Genomic DNA, 15,139 nt, shown 5'->3' with positions numbered 1-15,139 from the left:
TGTCTGTCTGTCATTTGTCAAAAAAAACTAAAAAAGTGTCAAAAATTGAAAATTTCGATTTCGAGATTTCGAGTTCCTGCTGATTCGTAATTTTAAATATTCTTTCATCGAAAATGTCTATTTTTAATTGCATATTTCTAAAGTTCTAATAACATTTTAACCTGCAGAGTGCAGAAAACGGTTTCTGATAAACCTGACTTTAATTTTGTATTTCCAAGATGCTTTTGGTCATCCATAACCTGCCGTATCATGTAATTTATTAATTTGATGGTATTATTTGCAACGTTTTAGATCATTCGTATTATTGCATTTCATAAAAATGTACGTTTTAGATGCGATTTTGCGACGTGAAAGCTTTCATAGAGGAAAAATGTGGTTTGAAGGAGGTGATATTGGACAAATTTGCAAATGAAGGTCTCAACAAACGTGTTACCGTCGGCCTAGCAGATGAGGGGGACGCCGCATTGTTGGTCAGACGACTCAACGGGTTGTTTGTAGACGGATATCAACTGTATGTGGAAGATGTACGCCAGTCGAAGGTAATTCCTACCTCATCCAATGATTTACACCAGCGCGTCGAAACTGAGGCGAACAAAGTCACCCAATTGGAGTGATTTAAGTTATTTTGGTCAACTATACAACGAAAATTACTTGAGCAATTATCAAAATATTGTCTACAATGCTGGTGTTCATGAAGTGTAATTTATGAAAATTTATGAGTCAGTCTGTCACATTTTTTCAGCTGTGATGGTTTTGCTCCTTTACTGATAGACATCATTGAGGATGCCAACTTGTGTATTCTAAATGATGGCTCTCCGACTCGTAGAGCTTATCCATCTCAGAACCCGTCTGCAGTTGATCTGACTATTTCCTCTTCTTCTCTTGCATCCCAACTATCCTGGAGAGTTCTTCCTAGTACCTATAGTAGTGACCACTTCCCAATTATCATATCATTGAATACTAGATCTGTCCCACCTCAAAACCCTACCCCACTGCTTAAATATAGACTGAATAAAGCGAACTGGTCTGCTTATGCCCAGTCCGTTGACAATATGATGGACTCTCTTCCGGTTCTGGATCATGATAGTGATTTTTCGACTTACTACAATCAATTTATTAACTCTCTTCTGTCTTCAGCCGACTCTCACATACCTAGGAAAAAAACTTCTGCAAAAAATCAACTGCCTTCTCCACCCTGGTGGGATGAAGAATGCACTGATTTATTTAATCAAAGGACAACTGCAGAAGAAGAATATACAGCTTGTATGTCTAATGGAAACTTTATTAAGTATCAACACATAGCTGCTAAGATTAAAAGAATAGTCCCCAAAAAGAAAAAGGTTAGTTGGTCCACATTCTGTGAATCACTTAGTCCTAGATCCCCCTCCTCAGTGGTTTGGAACAACATCAGAAGATTTCGCAGATCGTTAAATCACTCTGATCCCATCTCCAATAACCCAACTGAATGGCTTAGTGCTTTTGCTGATAAAATTGCTCCCCCTTATGTTCCAACTGTGGAAGATTCCACATTTCCTGCAGTAATTTCAACTACAGATAAAATGGATGCCCTCTTTTCCTTTGCAGAACTTCAAATAGCCCTTAGTGGTCTAAAAGATTCAGCCCCAGGTGAAGACGGTGTACCCTACTCTTTTTTGGTTAAATTAAATGATAAATCTAAACACTGTTTTCTTAACATGATAAATTATTTTTTTGAAAAGGGTTTTATTCCAGTTGCCTGGAAAACCCAGTTAGTTATCCCCATACTCAAATCTGGCAAAAATCCATCAGATCCTAATTCATATAGACCTATCGCACTGTCATCTACTCTAGTAAAAGTTATGGAGATCCTCCTTAAAAACAGATTGGAGTGGCTAATGGAGAGCAGAGGTATGCTAGCTCCTTCCCAGTTTGGCTTTAGGAAAGGTCTCAGTACTGCAGACAGTCTCAGCATACTCACTACAGACATTCGAACTGCCTTTGGAAGGGGAGAGTACCTAGTGGGTATATTTCTAGATATTGCTTCTGCATATGATAATGTAATTCTTCCGTCACTCAGGCAAAAATTGCTCCAGCTGAGTGTTCCTCCGAGGATGACTCATTTCATATGCAACCTGCTCTCTGGCAGGTCAGTGGTGTTAAAACACCAGTCCACCTTTCTTCCCCCCAGATTAGTCTGGAAGGGTCTCCCCCAAGGCTCTGTCCTCAGTCCTTTACTTTACAGCCTATATACCCACGATCTAGAATTGTCTGTAAACAACTTTTGCAACATATTACAGTATGCTGATGACATTGTCCTTTACCATAGTTCTAGCTCTGTAGACGAACTACATCTACGTCTCAACTCTGCACTTTATTACCTAAGTCAATGGCTCTCTGATCATGGTCTTTCTCTAGCAGTGGATAAATGCCAAGCAGTAGTGTTTACGAGGAAGAGATCTATCCCTACTTTTAACTTTAGTTTGGAGGAACAACCTATCAACTTGATAGACAAAGCCAAATTTCTTGGTATTATACTTGATAGAAAACTAAACGGATTCGCACATTCACAATACATTTCCAGAAAATGTGAAAAAGGTATCAATGTTCTACGGGCTGTAGCAGGAGTATGGTGGGGAGCTCACGCTTACTCCTTAAAACTATTATACAATGCGCTAGTTCGTAGTCACATTGATTACTGTTCATTTATTTTAGACCCCCTAAATAAAACTACCTCAGAACTGCTGAACAGAATTCAATATAGGTCTCTTAGAATTGTCTTAGGGGCAATGAAGTCATCCCCCACAAATGCTCTACAGGTTGAATGTGTTGATCCTCCCCTGCATCTCAGGCGACAGTATCTATGTGATAGATTTATCAGTAAAACACTTCAGCTTTCTTCCCACCCTCTATGGTCTAAATTAACCCAATTGTCAGAAGTTCTTAGACCTAGTAATCCCCCTTCATGTCTCCTTAATAGTTTTGATAAATTCAATAATCTTCCACACCCCTTGTCATCATCACCAACAAATCCTTTGTATTCAACATCATATGAAGCCCTTGTTTACAATCCTCCTGTGATTACAGATCTGGGTCTAATTAAAGAAGCCCCTGATACCAACACAAAGTTTCAAGAAATTGTTCATCAAAATTGGTCAAATTACTTGTTCATCTACACAGATGCTTCAAAACTCTCCCCTGAAAGTTGTGTTGGTGCAGCCTGCTGGGTTCCCAAATATAAAATAGTTTTGCAATTTAAATGTCCTCCAGAAACATCGGTGTTCACAGGAGAGGCTGTTGCCTTGTTAGAGGCAATCCTGTTTGCCCGATCCCATAACATAAAACAAACTGTTATTTTTACTGACTCCCTTAGCTGCTTGTATTCCATTAGGGAAAACCCTTTTAGAAGTAAGTCAAAATTTCCTATTATACTACAGATTAGGGAAGCTCTGTTCTCATGTCATCTAATGGGTTTGTCTATATTTCTAGCATGGATACCCAGTCACTCCGGCATCTCTGGTAATGAATCTGCGGACTCTTGTGCTAAGGCAGCTGTACAACTTGGCTCATTGGAACATTTTAAAAATTATTCACATGACCTCAGCACCTTAGCAAAAAACTATTTAGATAAATCTTGGCAATCATTTTGGAACCAATCAAAAACCATTAAAGGTAAATTCTATGCCTCAATTCAACCAGATATACCCAAGCGACCTTGGTTCTTTCTCCATAGGTATGCTGTCAGATGGGTTACCTCCACAATATCCCGTTTAAGACTTGCTCATGCCTGTACACCTGTCCACTTGAACAAAATTAGAGTGAGAGATCACTCTCTGTGCGAATGTGGTTTGGACGAAGGCTCAGTTTCCCATATCCTCTTCTCTTGCCCTAAACTTCTCCACCCCCTATATGATGTTCTCCCTCCTAAATTTCCACGTCCTTTAAATGTTGAGTGTTTGTTAATGTCTGTGTTTAGTCCCTATTGTAAATTTATATGTAAATATATTCAATGTAATAACATTAAGCTGTAAATATTATATGTGCTAACAATATTAATTTTGTGTTCTTTCAGAAATGTGACTAACATCCACACTAACAAAAAAAAAAAAAAAAAAAAATCCGCTATTTATAGTGTCAAAATTAAGCTGATTAATAATCAATTCTTGATTCCCAGCTTACACCTATCAACCTCTAAAAGTGTGTCTTCCTTACCCACGCGACATTGGCGAAGTAAATTGTACCCAGTTGGTACAGCAGCAAGCCATAAAATCAAAAATTGAATTGAATTGAAATTTATGAGTCAGTCTGTCACATTTTTTTTTGAAAATAGATTTGCTAGCATCTGTTAATTAATGTGGCTTTAATCTCTTTATGTATTCAAATTTAAAGATATATTTAAAATTTATATACAACACCGCTCATAATCTGTCAACTGATCTAAAAAAAAAACGATATTCACTTACTTAATGGGGGAAACAAGTAATGTGCTTGACTCCTATGAGTTACAAGTCTTTAATTCCTTTCTGCCTGCTGTGGAAACGGCTTAAATTTTATAATTTTTTTTTATTTTCTCAGAGCTCTGAACAACCCTACCGTCCACCAGAAAACCCCCATGTTCAAAAAGTTATGCCAACACAACCAGCCCAGTATGAGCAGCCGTCACAAACAGCAAGTGCATCCATGTCTAGCATGATGGCCATGCCATTGGCGTACAGCAATCTGCCATTTTACATGTCTCCTGTACAGGTAAGTCTTCAAAGCTATCTTTTCATCAGAAAAAGAAGACACTTATAGCCATGCTGTGCATGCATCTATAGCTTGACAACTTCGTTCGTATCACTCGCGATGGACCGCACTGGCTGGGGGGCGTGTAGCGATGAAATGAAAAACCCACAACTGATGCACTACAGTTCTCTGAATGCAAGATTTCATACACGCGCAGTCTTTCCCCCCCGTCGCCTGCATATCATGGGAGTGTCATCAACGAATTTGCCAGACTATAGAACATTATGTGAAATTTAAAGCGTCAATAGCGCTACAGTAATGATACTTGGACTCATGACCATCAGGTTGTGATTTAATGTTGTTCCCACTACTAACAAAGTCTTTTCGGTCTAGTTGGAGGGGAACAGGAATATTGATTATATTTAAAAGATATGATATGATGTTGGTGATAATGGAAATTAAATAAATAAATAAATAAATAAAATAGCCTTTTATTTTGAACAGCTTTTGGTTACATGAGTGTTGTGTTTGATTTAATTGATTATATTATGTCCCTCTGTTCAAAGTGTCTTCTGACATAGGCCTCCTCCAGCTGCTTCCACTGCACCCTGTCAGCCGCAACTCTGGTCCAGCGTGGCCCCAGGGTTAGGCGGATGTCGTCCTCCCACCTTCTTATTGGACGTCCACGTTGTCTGGTACTGTCCCTTGGGTACCAGAGTGTCACCTGCTTGCTCCATTTATCGGTTGTGCAGCGCAACATGTGTCCCGTCCAACACCATTTCAAGAGGTCGATTCTAATGAGAACATCAGCGAGTTTTGTCCTATGTTTTACCTCACTTGAGGTGATCCTGTCCTTTAGTCTTATACCCAAAATACTTCGTTCCATTGCCCTCTGACACTTAGCTAACTTTTCTCTATGTTTTTGTGTCAGGGACCAAGTTTCGCTTCTGTATGTTATACAAGGGAGTATAGACGTATTGAAGGTTTTCCTCTTAATGGACATATTTATTTCTTTGCTTTTCATTATTTCCTTTAGTGACCAGTATTTTCTCCACCCACTAGCAATTCTCTTGTTTACTTCTTTTGACATTTGGTCTATAGGAGCAATTATCTGACCCAAATACACATACTCTTGTACATACTCGAGCTTATTTCCATCCAGAACTATATCAACCTCTTTTGAGTTAGTCATTAGTTTTGTTTTTGCAGTATTCATTAAAAGGCCTACTTCTTTACTTTTACTGGCTAAAGACTGTACCATTATTTGTATTTTATATGGGTCCTCTTCCAGCAAGATGAGATCGTCTGCAAATCTCAAATGATTTAGGCGGCGGCCATTTATATTCAGACCATATTCAGCCCAGTCAAGGCGTTTGAAGATATTCTCCAGCACTGCAGTAAACAGATTTGGTGACAGTGGGTCTCCTTGTCTAACACCTCTGTCTATAGGAAATGGGCTACCTATCGTTTCCAGTTTTATACTCCCTTTGCTTTGTCTGTAAATGTTTTGCATGACATTTATGTAGCAGTTTTAGTGTTGACCAAATGTAGTTGTGATTCAAGCTATCAAATGCTTTAGAGTAGTCTACGAAAATTATATAAACAGGCTTTTGGTACTCTTTGCTCTTTTCTAAAATTTGTTTGATTGTGTGAATATGGTCGATTGTGCTGTAGTTTTTTCTAAATCCAGCCTGCTCTATAGGCTGATTCTCGTTCAGTTGTTGTGCAATTCTTTCTAGGATAACTTTTGCGAAGACTTTGTAGATGTTCGATATCAAGCTTATTGGTCTGTAATTGCTGATGTCTTCCTTAGGTCCTTTTTTGTGCAGAAGAATTATGTGAGATTTACCCCACTGCTCTGGAATCATGCTTGTGCTAAGAATGTCATTGAAAAGTTTTGTTAGAATCGGAGTCAATTCTTCAGCTGTACCTCTTAACAGTTCGTTTGGTATTTTGTCAGGTCCTGGAGCTGTTTCCATTTTTTGGGAATAGATAGCTCTCTGTACTTCTGTCTTGAGTATGGGTGGTATGTCGTTGTTTATATTTGTTGGCTCCGAGTTTATTTCTGAGTCTTCGTCCTTGTCTGCCTTTGAGTAGAGATTTCTGTAATATTCTGTAGCTATTTTCTGAATTTCTTTCCGTTTTGTCTCAAGGCCTGACTTATTGCTTCTCAGTTTGGGAATCCATTCCTTTCCATGGTCCTTTAAGTCTTTAAATGCCTTTTTGGTACCGCCTGTTTTTTGAATTGTATATTCTAATTTTGTTATTCGTTTTAATTTCCTATCTTTCCTCATACTTTCTCGTATCTGTTTACTAAGTATGGCGATACTTTTTCGGTCTGTTTTTCTTTGATATTAGTAATTTTCTTTCTTCCAGTAACATGATTGTTCTATCACTAAATTTGTTGTTGTTTTTGATCATGTTTGGTTTCAGTGTCGTTTGGATATGTGTCAGTTTTTCCTCTAAATGGTTATATTTTTCATGTACACTTTTATCGGAATTTACAATATCAATGAGAGTTTTGATGTCAGATGGGTTAGTTATTTTTGCGTATTCTTCAGGTGGCAAAGTGTTGGTATTGGTTATAGATCTTCGTGAGTTTTTTGAAGGGTTCACCTTGAGAAAGCTACGCACCATGCGGTGATCGGTGTTAAAATTTAACTTTTGTATGACATGTGTGTCATTGAAATGTTTGACTTTGTTTGTGATGATGAAATCAATTTCATTTTTGGATTTTCCATCTGGAGATATCCAGGTCCACTTGTTTCTTTTCTTTTTCTTGAAAATCGAATTGAGTAGTGCCAAGTTGTTTTGTATTAGAAAATCTATTAATATGTATCCATTAGGACTCCTCTCTCCATAACCATACTTACCGAGTACATGTTCTTCCCCTGGTTCTCTTGTAGTGCCTATTTGTGCGTTAAAATCGCCCATGACAATGAGGTTATTATTGTCATATTTTCTTATTATGTCTGATAGCTTGTTATAAAAGTCCTCAATGTCTTGTTTAGGTGTTGTTTCAGTTGGGGCATATACTTGAACTATGGTCCATATTTTTTTGTATCCAGGTAGTTTAATGTTGAGTACTGCCATTCTGTCTGATATGCCAATCAGCTCTAGAATGTATTCCTTTAAAGACTTCTTGATAAGGAATCCGACACCTCTTTTACCAGCGATTGTGCCTTTTTGAAACAATATGTAACTTTCTCGTTCGTCTATCTTCTCATCTAGTCTTCTCATTTCGCATATGCCTAAAATGTCATAGTGTATGTTTTCTAATGCTTTTTCTAGTTCGGCTAAGCTTTCTTCTGTTCTTAACGTTCTAGTGTTAAGAGTAGCAATTTTAATTGTTGTGCGAGTTTTGGTTTCAGTTGGAGGGGTGTGGTCTAGTGCTCCCGCGGGGACCAGCCGTGTTGGGAGACAATTGGTTTGTTGTTGTGAAGGTTGTTTTTTGCTAGTTTCTCCGGTTTTTCTACATTTTGGATTGCTTGAAGTTGTTGTTGGTTTTATAATGGTGACGTTTGGGTTGCTGGTTTCCGCTCTTAGTTTTTTGAACCTGAAATAGGGTTTGACCGTGAATGGCTTGTGGTCGCTGTTATGTTGATTTTATTAATTTTGGCGGGAGCTGTTGTTTCGTTCTGTTGTTGAGGAGAGCTTGTTGGTATTCTTTTCCTTTTTTCACTTTCTTTTGTGATGTGGGATTTTTCTCTCACTACCAGTTTGTCATATCGAATGAACGCTATTTTCCCCTTCTTTATTTGTTCTTGTTGTTTAGCTTTAAGTTCTTTTCTGATTTGTATAACCTCTTTGGGGTAGTCCTCTGTTATATAGATATTCTCAGGCAGGTCTTTATTACTGCGAAGCAGTTCTTGTTTCCGCCAAGCCAATGTTAGTGTAATTAAGATGGGTCGTATTTTTTGCTCATCCTTCATTCCTAGACGTCTGGCATTGCTTATTTCCCATTTGTCCCACTTTTCAGATCCCGTATCTTTGTTGATGTTGTTGAGGAATGCGATAATTGATTCTAAAAGTTCAGTAAAATCTTTCTCTTTTTCTTCGATTCCATGTAAGACTATGTTGTTTTTCCGGACTTCACGTTCGAGACTATACACTTTTTTATTCAGCACAGAGACATGGTTTTTCAGCTTTACATTTTCCTCCAATATAGGTTTTAATTTTTCGTCAATAGAAAGCGACAAATTATTAAAACTTTCTGTTAGGATTTTCGCTTGTATCTGAGAGTCCCTTTGCATTTCACACATTTTATCTAGAAGCACTTGCATTTTAGCATCCATGGTGTTGTTTTTCTATTTTTCTGCTATTGGTAGGTTTATCTTTATTTATCAGATCTAAATTCAAAGTTCGTTCTCCTCAGAAAATGACAGACAACTTTGTTCGCAAATTTGGGTAAGATACGAATCCTCATGTAATTAGTCTAAGCCTTTGCGAATTTGAGTACGATACTAGTCCTTAAGTAGTTAGTCTGCGCCTAATAATAATGGAAATTACAACTATATATTAAAAGCCTTCCTAGCTCAGTCTGAACTGTTGGAAAGCATCTATGTTCATGATCTGATCACTTACTTTGATTTGTTTATGAAAAAGAATAATTAGAAAGAGATAGCGGCTGCACAGAAAATACTCTTGATGCGCCTAGTTCATCTCTTTCAATATATAAAGCTTTTCTTTTTTTGATTGTGTAACAACTTCGTCCAGCTTTCTAGAAGTAAGTGAGTACTAGTTGTCAATAACAGTTGACATCTATAACGGTTAAGAAGTCGAACTGCGTATATGATTAAGTCATAGCTCATTAGGAACTCTAAGCACCAACAAGCATCATCTTGTCTTTTTGTGTCCATTCATTGTTGACATCGCACTGTCTCCAGTTGTGACATGCTCAACAAGTGAATATCGCGAGTTATCACCGGACCTCGCGCACTATGCGGTCACGACCCAGACTAGTCGTCGGCCGTGGTCGTAAATGCTAAGATTTGTCTATGGCCAGATTTGCGGCCATGCCCACGATTGCACGTACTGCCGATCAAAAACTAGTTATAGTCACGGAAAAGTCAGATAAATAGAGTAAGCAGTTAACACTCTGGTACCCAAGGATGGTTGCAGCCAATGCGGTCGTCTAACAAGAAGATAGAAGATGTCTTCTGCCTAACTCTAGGACCTTTCTGGACCAGGATCGCAGCTGACCAGTTGTGTCGGCCCAGCCTGCGACCAAGAGCGCGATGATCATATGGATTCTTCAGTTAAACCATGCACTGATCTTGGTCGTGGCTATGTAATGCGCTAGGTCCCTTAGTCTGTAGCTAATTGACGCATCGTTCTCGCGTAAACCAATAGCGAGCGGCGCTGGGTAAAGTCGAGACCCCCGCAAGTGGACATTTTGTGGGACTATACGGTGGCGCTACTGAGGTAGTGGTGCTGGGTCTGTATAAAGACCCAGCATCACTCACAAAGGCAATAGAAGTCGGTATTGCCTTAGCCGCGCGATACAAAGTGATGTTGTTTGGGTGTGGGGTGGTTCCAATGAGCTTTGCTTTGCCTGTAATAGTGATTTAATAGTGTGGATTAATGTGAACATCGATAAGCCTAGCCATGTGATGTCTCAAATAAGGGTGAATCGGGACTTCTGGTAATATTACTGCGCCTGACGCCGTCGCCTGTCTCTGCTGAAACCACGAAGGACAAAACAAGGACCCAAGAATCACATTAACATGTGTTCTTGTTTTTCATCTGTTCAACTAAAAAGCATTTATCTAAAGCGTTGGTACCTATTCCATTTTATAGGGTAACTTTACGTAACATTTTGTTTCGCTTATACAAAATGCTCATTTTGTATGAATAAATGCGAATGAATGCAAAATAACGTACGTAATTCAGACGTACAACTAATAAAATCACAATTATCATAATCATTACATAAATTAAGATTGAGCACTACATAGCTTGGTGTTGACCATTAAGCTTAGGGGGCAGTCGGAATGTAACCACCAACCAAGCAAGCTGTTTACTAGTTACTATAACATTTTCATATCATTTGAAACCAATGAGTACTTTTTTAAAGTTATCACATTTACAATTTTAAATTGGTAAATGAATTGAAGTGAAATTCATAACCTATTATATATTTCAGCTAACAGTAGAATGTAAATAAACATTCAATATGACCTAATGTACTCCATGTTAAGTCTAATTCAAAATTAAAATTAATCAATGGTGTAAACATAACGCGTTAATTCTTAATCCCCTTAAATCGAAATTCATGGTCGTTGGAACAAAGAAGCAAGTAAAAGATATACTAGATCAACAGCCTAGGGTACACATTGATGGAGTAAATATCGAACATGTCAATGATACTCGGAATCTAGGATTACGTATCGATGAGAACTTGCGCTTTGAGAACCACTTAATCGATCTTGCTCGGAATTGTTTTTACAGACTAAAAGTACTATATAGTATTCGATCCTTTATTAGCATTCAACTTCGAATTAAACTTTGTGACACATTAATACTTTCAAAATTTAGTTATTGTTTTACTGCATATGGCCCATGTCTTCTACAAAAGTCGTGGCGATTGATTCAGCGAGTTCAAAACGCTTGTGCTCGTTTTTGTTTCACCGTCCCGCCCAGATCACACATCACCCCATTTTTAATTGATAATAAAATATTAAATATGAAACATAGGTATCAGCTATTAGTAGGCACTCTTTTATTTGGTGTTGTCAAAACTAAAGAACCTCCATATTTATACAGTAAGCTAGCCTGGCGGGAACCTAGCTATGGTAAGAGGTCTAAAGTACCACCTTTAATAATGCCACAGCACAGGTCTGCAGCATTTCGTGGCAGTTTTAAATATCTTGCCACAAAATGTTGGAACAACATCCCCCCACCTATTCGGGAGGTAAAATCTAAATTTACTTTTAAGAAAATTTTTCGATTGTATTTGTTAGATTGCCAAAAAGCAGACTGTGGCAATTATTAATTATTAATTAATAATAAACAATAAGTTCTATATATTTTTTTCCTTTTTTTTTAAATTTTTCTTTTCTTTTGTGTTTGCTAGCTATTGAGATTAAATTTTTTTTGTTCTTCTGAGATTACACTACTGTATTTTTAAACTGTATTTTGTTTTATTTTATTAGTTATATAATTACTTTGTGTTCTGTTCTTCCCTCCTAAGGGTCTGACAGAATATCAGCGTTGTGGGTACTGATGTACTCACAACAAATTTTAGCTGAGTCAGGTCCATTTTTTTGGCACAACATATTTTCTATATATATATGTATTAGTTTTAAGTTATTATTACGATGTAAATGTATTAGTTTTAAGTTATTATGTAGTTATGTGTTGTGTTAACAAATAAATGATTTCTATTCTATTCTATTTCTATTCTAAAAATTAGTATTTTCTAAATTGGCTTAGTTCTAATTCAGCAAGTTTCTTTGACCAAGCCTTTTCTATCATACCAGCACAATACCATCCCCTTAATTAATTAGCATGACAAGAATAGGTGGCGCAAAACAATATGTGGGATGTTCTTAATTTATATTGCAGTTTCCAAATATTACCTTCTGTAACTGTCTGTTCTTCGATATTTGTTCACAGAGCACATATACAGGCTACGACAATCAAGCTTCACAAATGCTGTATAACCCTCAAAAGCAACCATTCTACCAGACTCATCAACAACCTAGAGTAGAAAACCAATGGAACCCACAACCGGCATATGCCAATTACCCGGAACAGTCTCAGCGCTCACCTGTCGCTGATCGGGGCTCCTCTGAAGGTCCCGGACCGCAATGGGGAGAGAAACGAGATGCTCGTATGTCCCCTATGCGGAACGAACAGACCCAATTCGATTGGCATGACAGAGATCGAACTGAATCCTCTAGAAGCGATCGAGGCTATCGGCGATCTCCTGATCGAGAACAGGACAGATCTGCTGATAGATCCTCACGATCAGACAAGTCTAGACGGAACGAGTTCGATAGAAAAGCGAAACATGACCGTCGTGATCGCTCGCCTCGATATCGCGACGAGGGCAATGGCGGTCATCGCAACGACCGCACAAGGCACCAACATTCCTCATACATAGAACGATCTCCTCCGCGTGACCGAGACTTCGGAAGAAGTAGACGCGGTGAAGAGCGGCCACATTTCGATGATCGCGGACGTAATTACGATAGAAGTGGTCGCCGTGAACGAGGTGGCGAGATAAGACGTGGTGCGGACAAATTCCGTGATGACGGCAAATTCCGTGATGATGACAAATTCCGTGATGACGACAAATTCCGTGATGACGACAAATTCCGTGATTACGACAAATTCCGTGATGACGACAGATACGAGCCACGCGATACTAGACGCGGTGACCAGGCTTACGATCAGCGTATATCGGGTAAGAAGAGACCCTATTCAGAAATTTCCCCGTCAACTAAATACGATTCTAATAAATCCAGGGATGGTAAATTTTGGGACAAAGAAAAAGTTGAAGAACGTGGATTCGATCGCAATGATTTCTATGAACGTTCACGATCGAAACGGGAGAACGACGATGCCGGCGAGTCTAAAATAAATAACTCAAAACCAGACAAAGCTTTGGAGGCAGCGACAATGAAGGCCATGATGAAAAGACATAACGGCTGGCGTTACCAGGTCGCTGCCACGCTGGCGAATGAAGTTATAGCAAGTAGAAACAAGGTTCATCAGAGCAGCATTGAGAACTATTTTGCCTTAATAAAAAAGATGAAAGCGTGCATCGTGGCCCGCATAGACGTCCTCTTGGGAGATACGATTTGTTCCTCGATAAAGGAAATGAGAGATGCGTATCGTATGAAATTCACTTCCGAAGATGATCTTCCGTTCTTCAACGCAGTCTTCGAGAAGGTTAAATATGATAATCAAGACAATGCAACGGCAGGTAAGTCGGATTTTTTACTTTACTAGTAATTTTTGATTCTACATATCAACTGTAGAATATTAGGGGTAATGTTGGGAAACATATACAAACACTTCCTTTTCTTACTTTCGTAATAATTTCGCTCTAGTTTCGAACCAAACTTTTGTGTCCTAACTTCGTCCAATCCTTGAGGAGAGCTAGGTGGATTCATCTCATAGAAGTTGGGGTTCTTATTTTTAATCATTATTCCTCACCTACGCCAAAACGAAATCAACGTGCCAAAACGATCGAAGTTTGAAGCGACGACGTTTCATCTACAACCTTTAATATATTTCCTTATTGGTGATCCTAATAATCACCTGATGTAGATAATGAAATACATCAGCAAGGAAATCGTATTAATACTGTTTGCGGTATTGAAATGCCGTCAGATATATCTGTAATTCACGATCTTTTGGATTCAGACGAAATGCGCAAATATTTACATGGACTATTTACGTTTTAAATAGTCCATAATCGACCGGATTTTTAGCAAAATACTAAAATCTTGATTAGGTAATTAGAACATGAAATCCATGGTATCCTCGGCTAACAATGGAGACAAACACTTAAAAGAAACGGAATGGTTTTATGAAGCTCTAGTCTACTCCTTTCAAAAACCTTCCTGTTTTGTCAATGCAAGTACGATAAGCTTAGTAGTGATAAATTGTGTCGAAAATCCTGATTTACTTAATAGGTCTGATCAAAAAACAAAACTCCTTGCTACGATAAGAAAGAATAAGGAACTAATATTAATATCTTCTACCACGCACAATACTACGAATAAGTTAGATATGGTCGCTAAAACTCGGTTTGCCTGCGACAAGATCTGCTACACATTTACGGCTGTTCGTAATGCGGCCAAATGGTCTTAATTCTGCTCCCGTAATACTGCCTGGCTGGCTCGCATTCGCTGTCACAGAAGTAGTGGGCGAACACTCATAGCAAACTATAGTTAGAATGGTCGCAAGGAACAGTCGTGTCGGACCGATGCTTGGGACCAATTGGTCGGTGCGCCGAAGTCCGCGACGTTCAAATGGTTTCTTCAGTTAACCTTGTCATGCGGCCATTGCTCGTGGTCGTGGACGTGTAATAGGCCCTTACGCCGTTGTCTAACGGTATACGCTGTAGCATATAATCAGAGTAGTCAAAACAAAAAAATAATTTTGTCTCTTAGTACAACACAGCTGAAAGCGCTATTACCAAACGTGACTTCACGTCTAGCTGTGGACATTCTCCAATATTTAGAAAATTTAACCTTAAAACATAAACAGCTTCTAAAAGCTTAGTCGACTAAAACAAGCGTTATTTTACGTACGTAATTAGCTTACAATTCCATACGTGAGAGACGTCTGTTATCTTTACGAGTATGTGTGTTTTATCGTCTCTGTGAGTGTTCTGAAAAGCTTTTTGAACTCCACCCTCGCATCGAAACATGTACCTACATTATGCAGCCAACTTGCTGCAGTCTTTCCCAACAGTTTAATA

General features: G+C 38.5%; 1 protein-coding gene across 7 annotated transcripts in view; it reads left to right on the top strand.

Annotated features, from left to right (window-relative positions):
• Window positions 1-50: 50 nt before the first annotated feature.
• The window catches only part of LOC112046090 (uncharacterized), a 35,709-nt gene continuing 20,620 nt past the window's right edge, over window positions 51-15,139 (top strand). For 3 of the 7 annotated variants that reach the window (XM_052886787.1, XM_024082578.2, XM_024082579.2), the window contains exons 1-4: window positions 52-251; window positions 333-539; window positions 4,552-4,722; window positions 12,319-13,633. In XM_052886787.1, coding sequence (XP_052742747.1) covers window positions 219-251; window positions 333-539; window positions 4,552-4,722; window positions 12,319-13,633 — 1,726 coding nt within the window. In that variant the 5' untranslated portion in view covers window positions 52-218. Of the gene's footprint in view, window positions 252-332; window positions 540-4,551; window positions 4,723-12,318; window positions 13,634-15,139 lie in introns of all 7 variants that reach the window. The other 4 variants (XM_024082581.2, XM_024082576.2, XM_024082583.2 and 1 more) reach the window with 2 other exon arrangements.

This window comes from Bicyclus anynana, chromosome 18, assembly GCF_947172395.1.
Source record: "Bicyclus anynana chromosome 18, ilBicAnyn1.1, whole genome shotgun sequence".
Lineage (NCBI taxonomy): Eukaryota > Metazoa > Arthropoda > Insecta > Lepidoptera > Nymphalidae > Bicyclus > Bicyclus anynana.
This window is presented reverse-complemented; position numbering and strand designations above follow the sequence as displayed.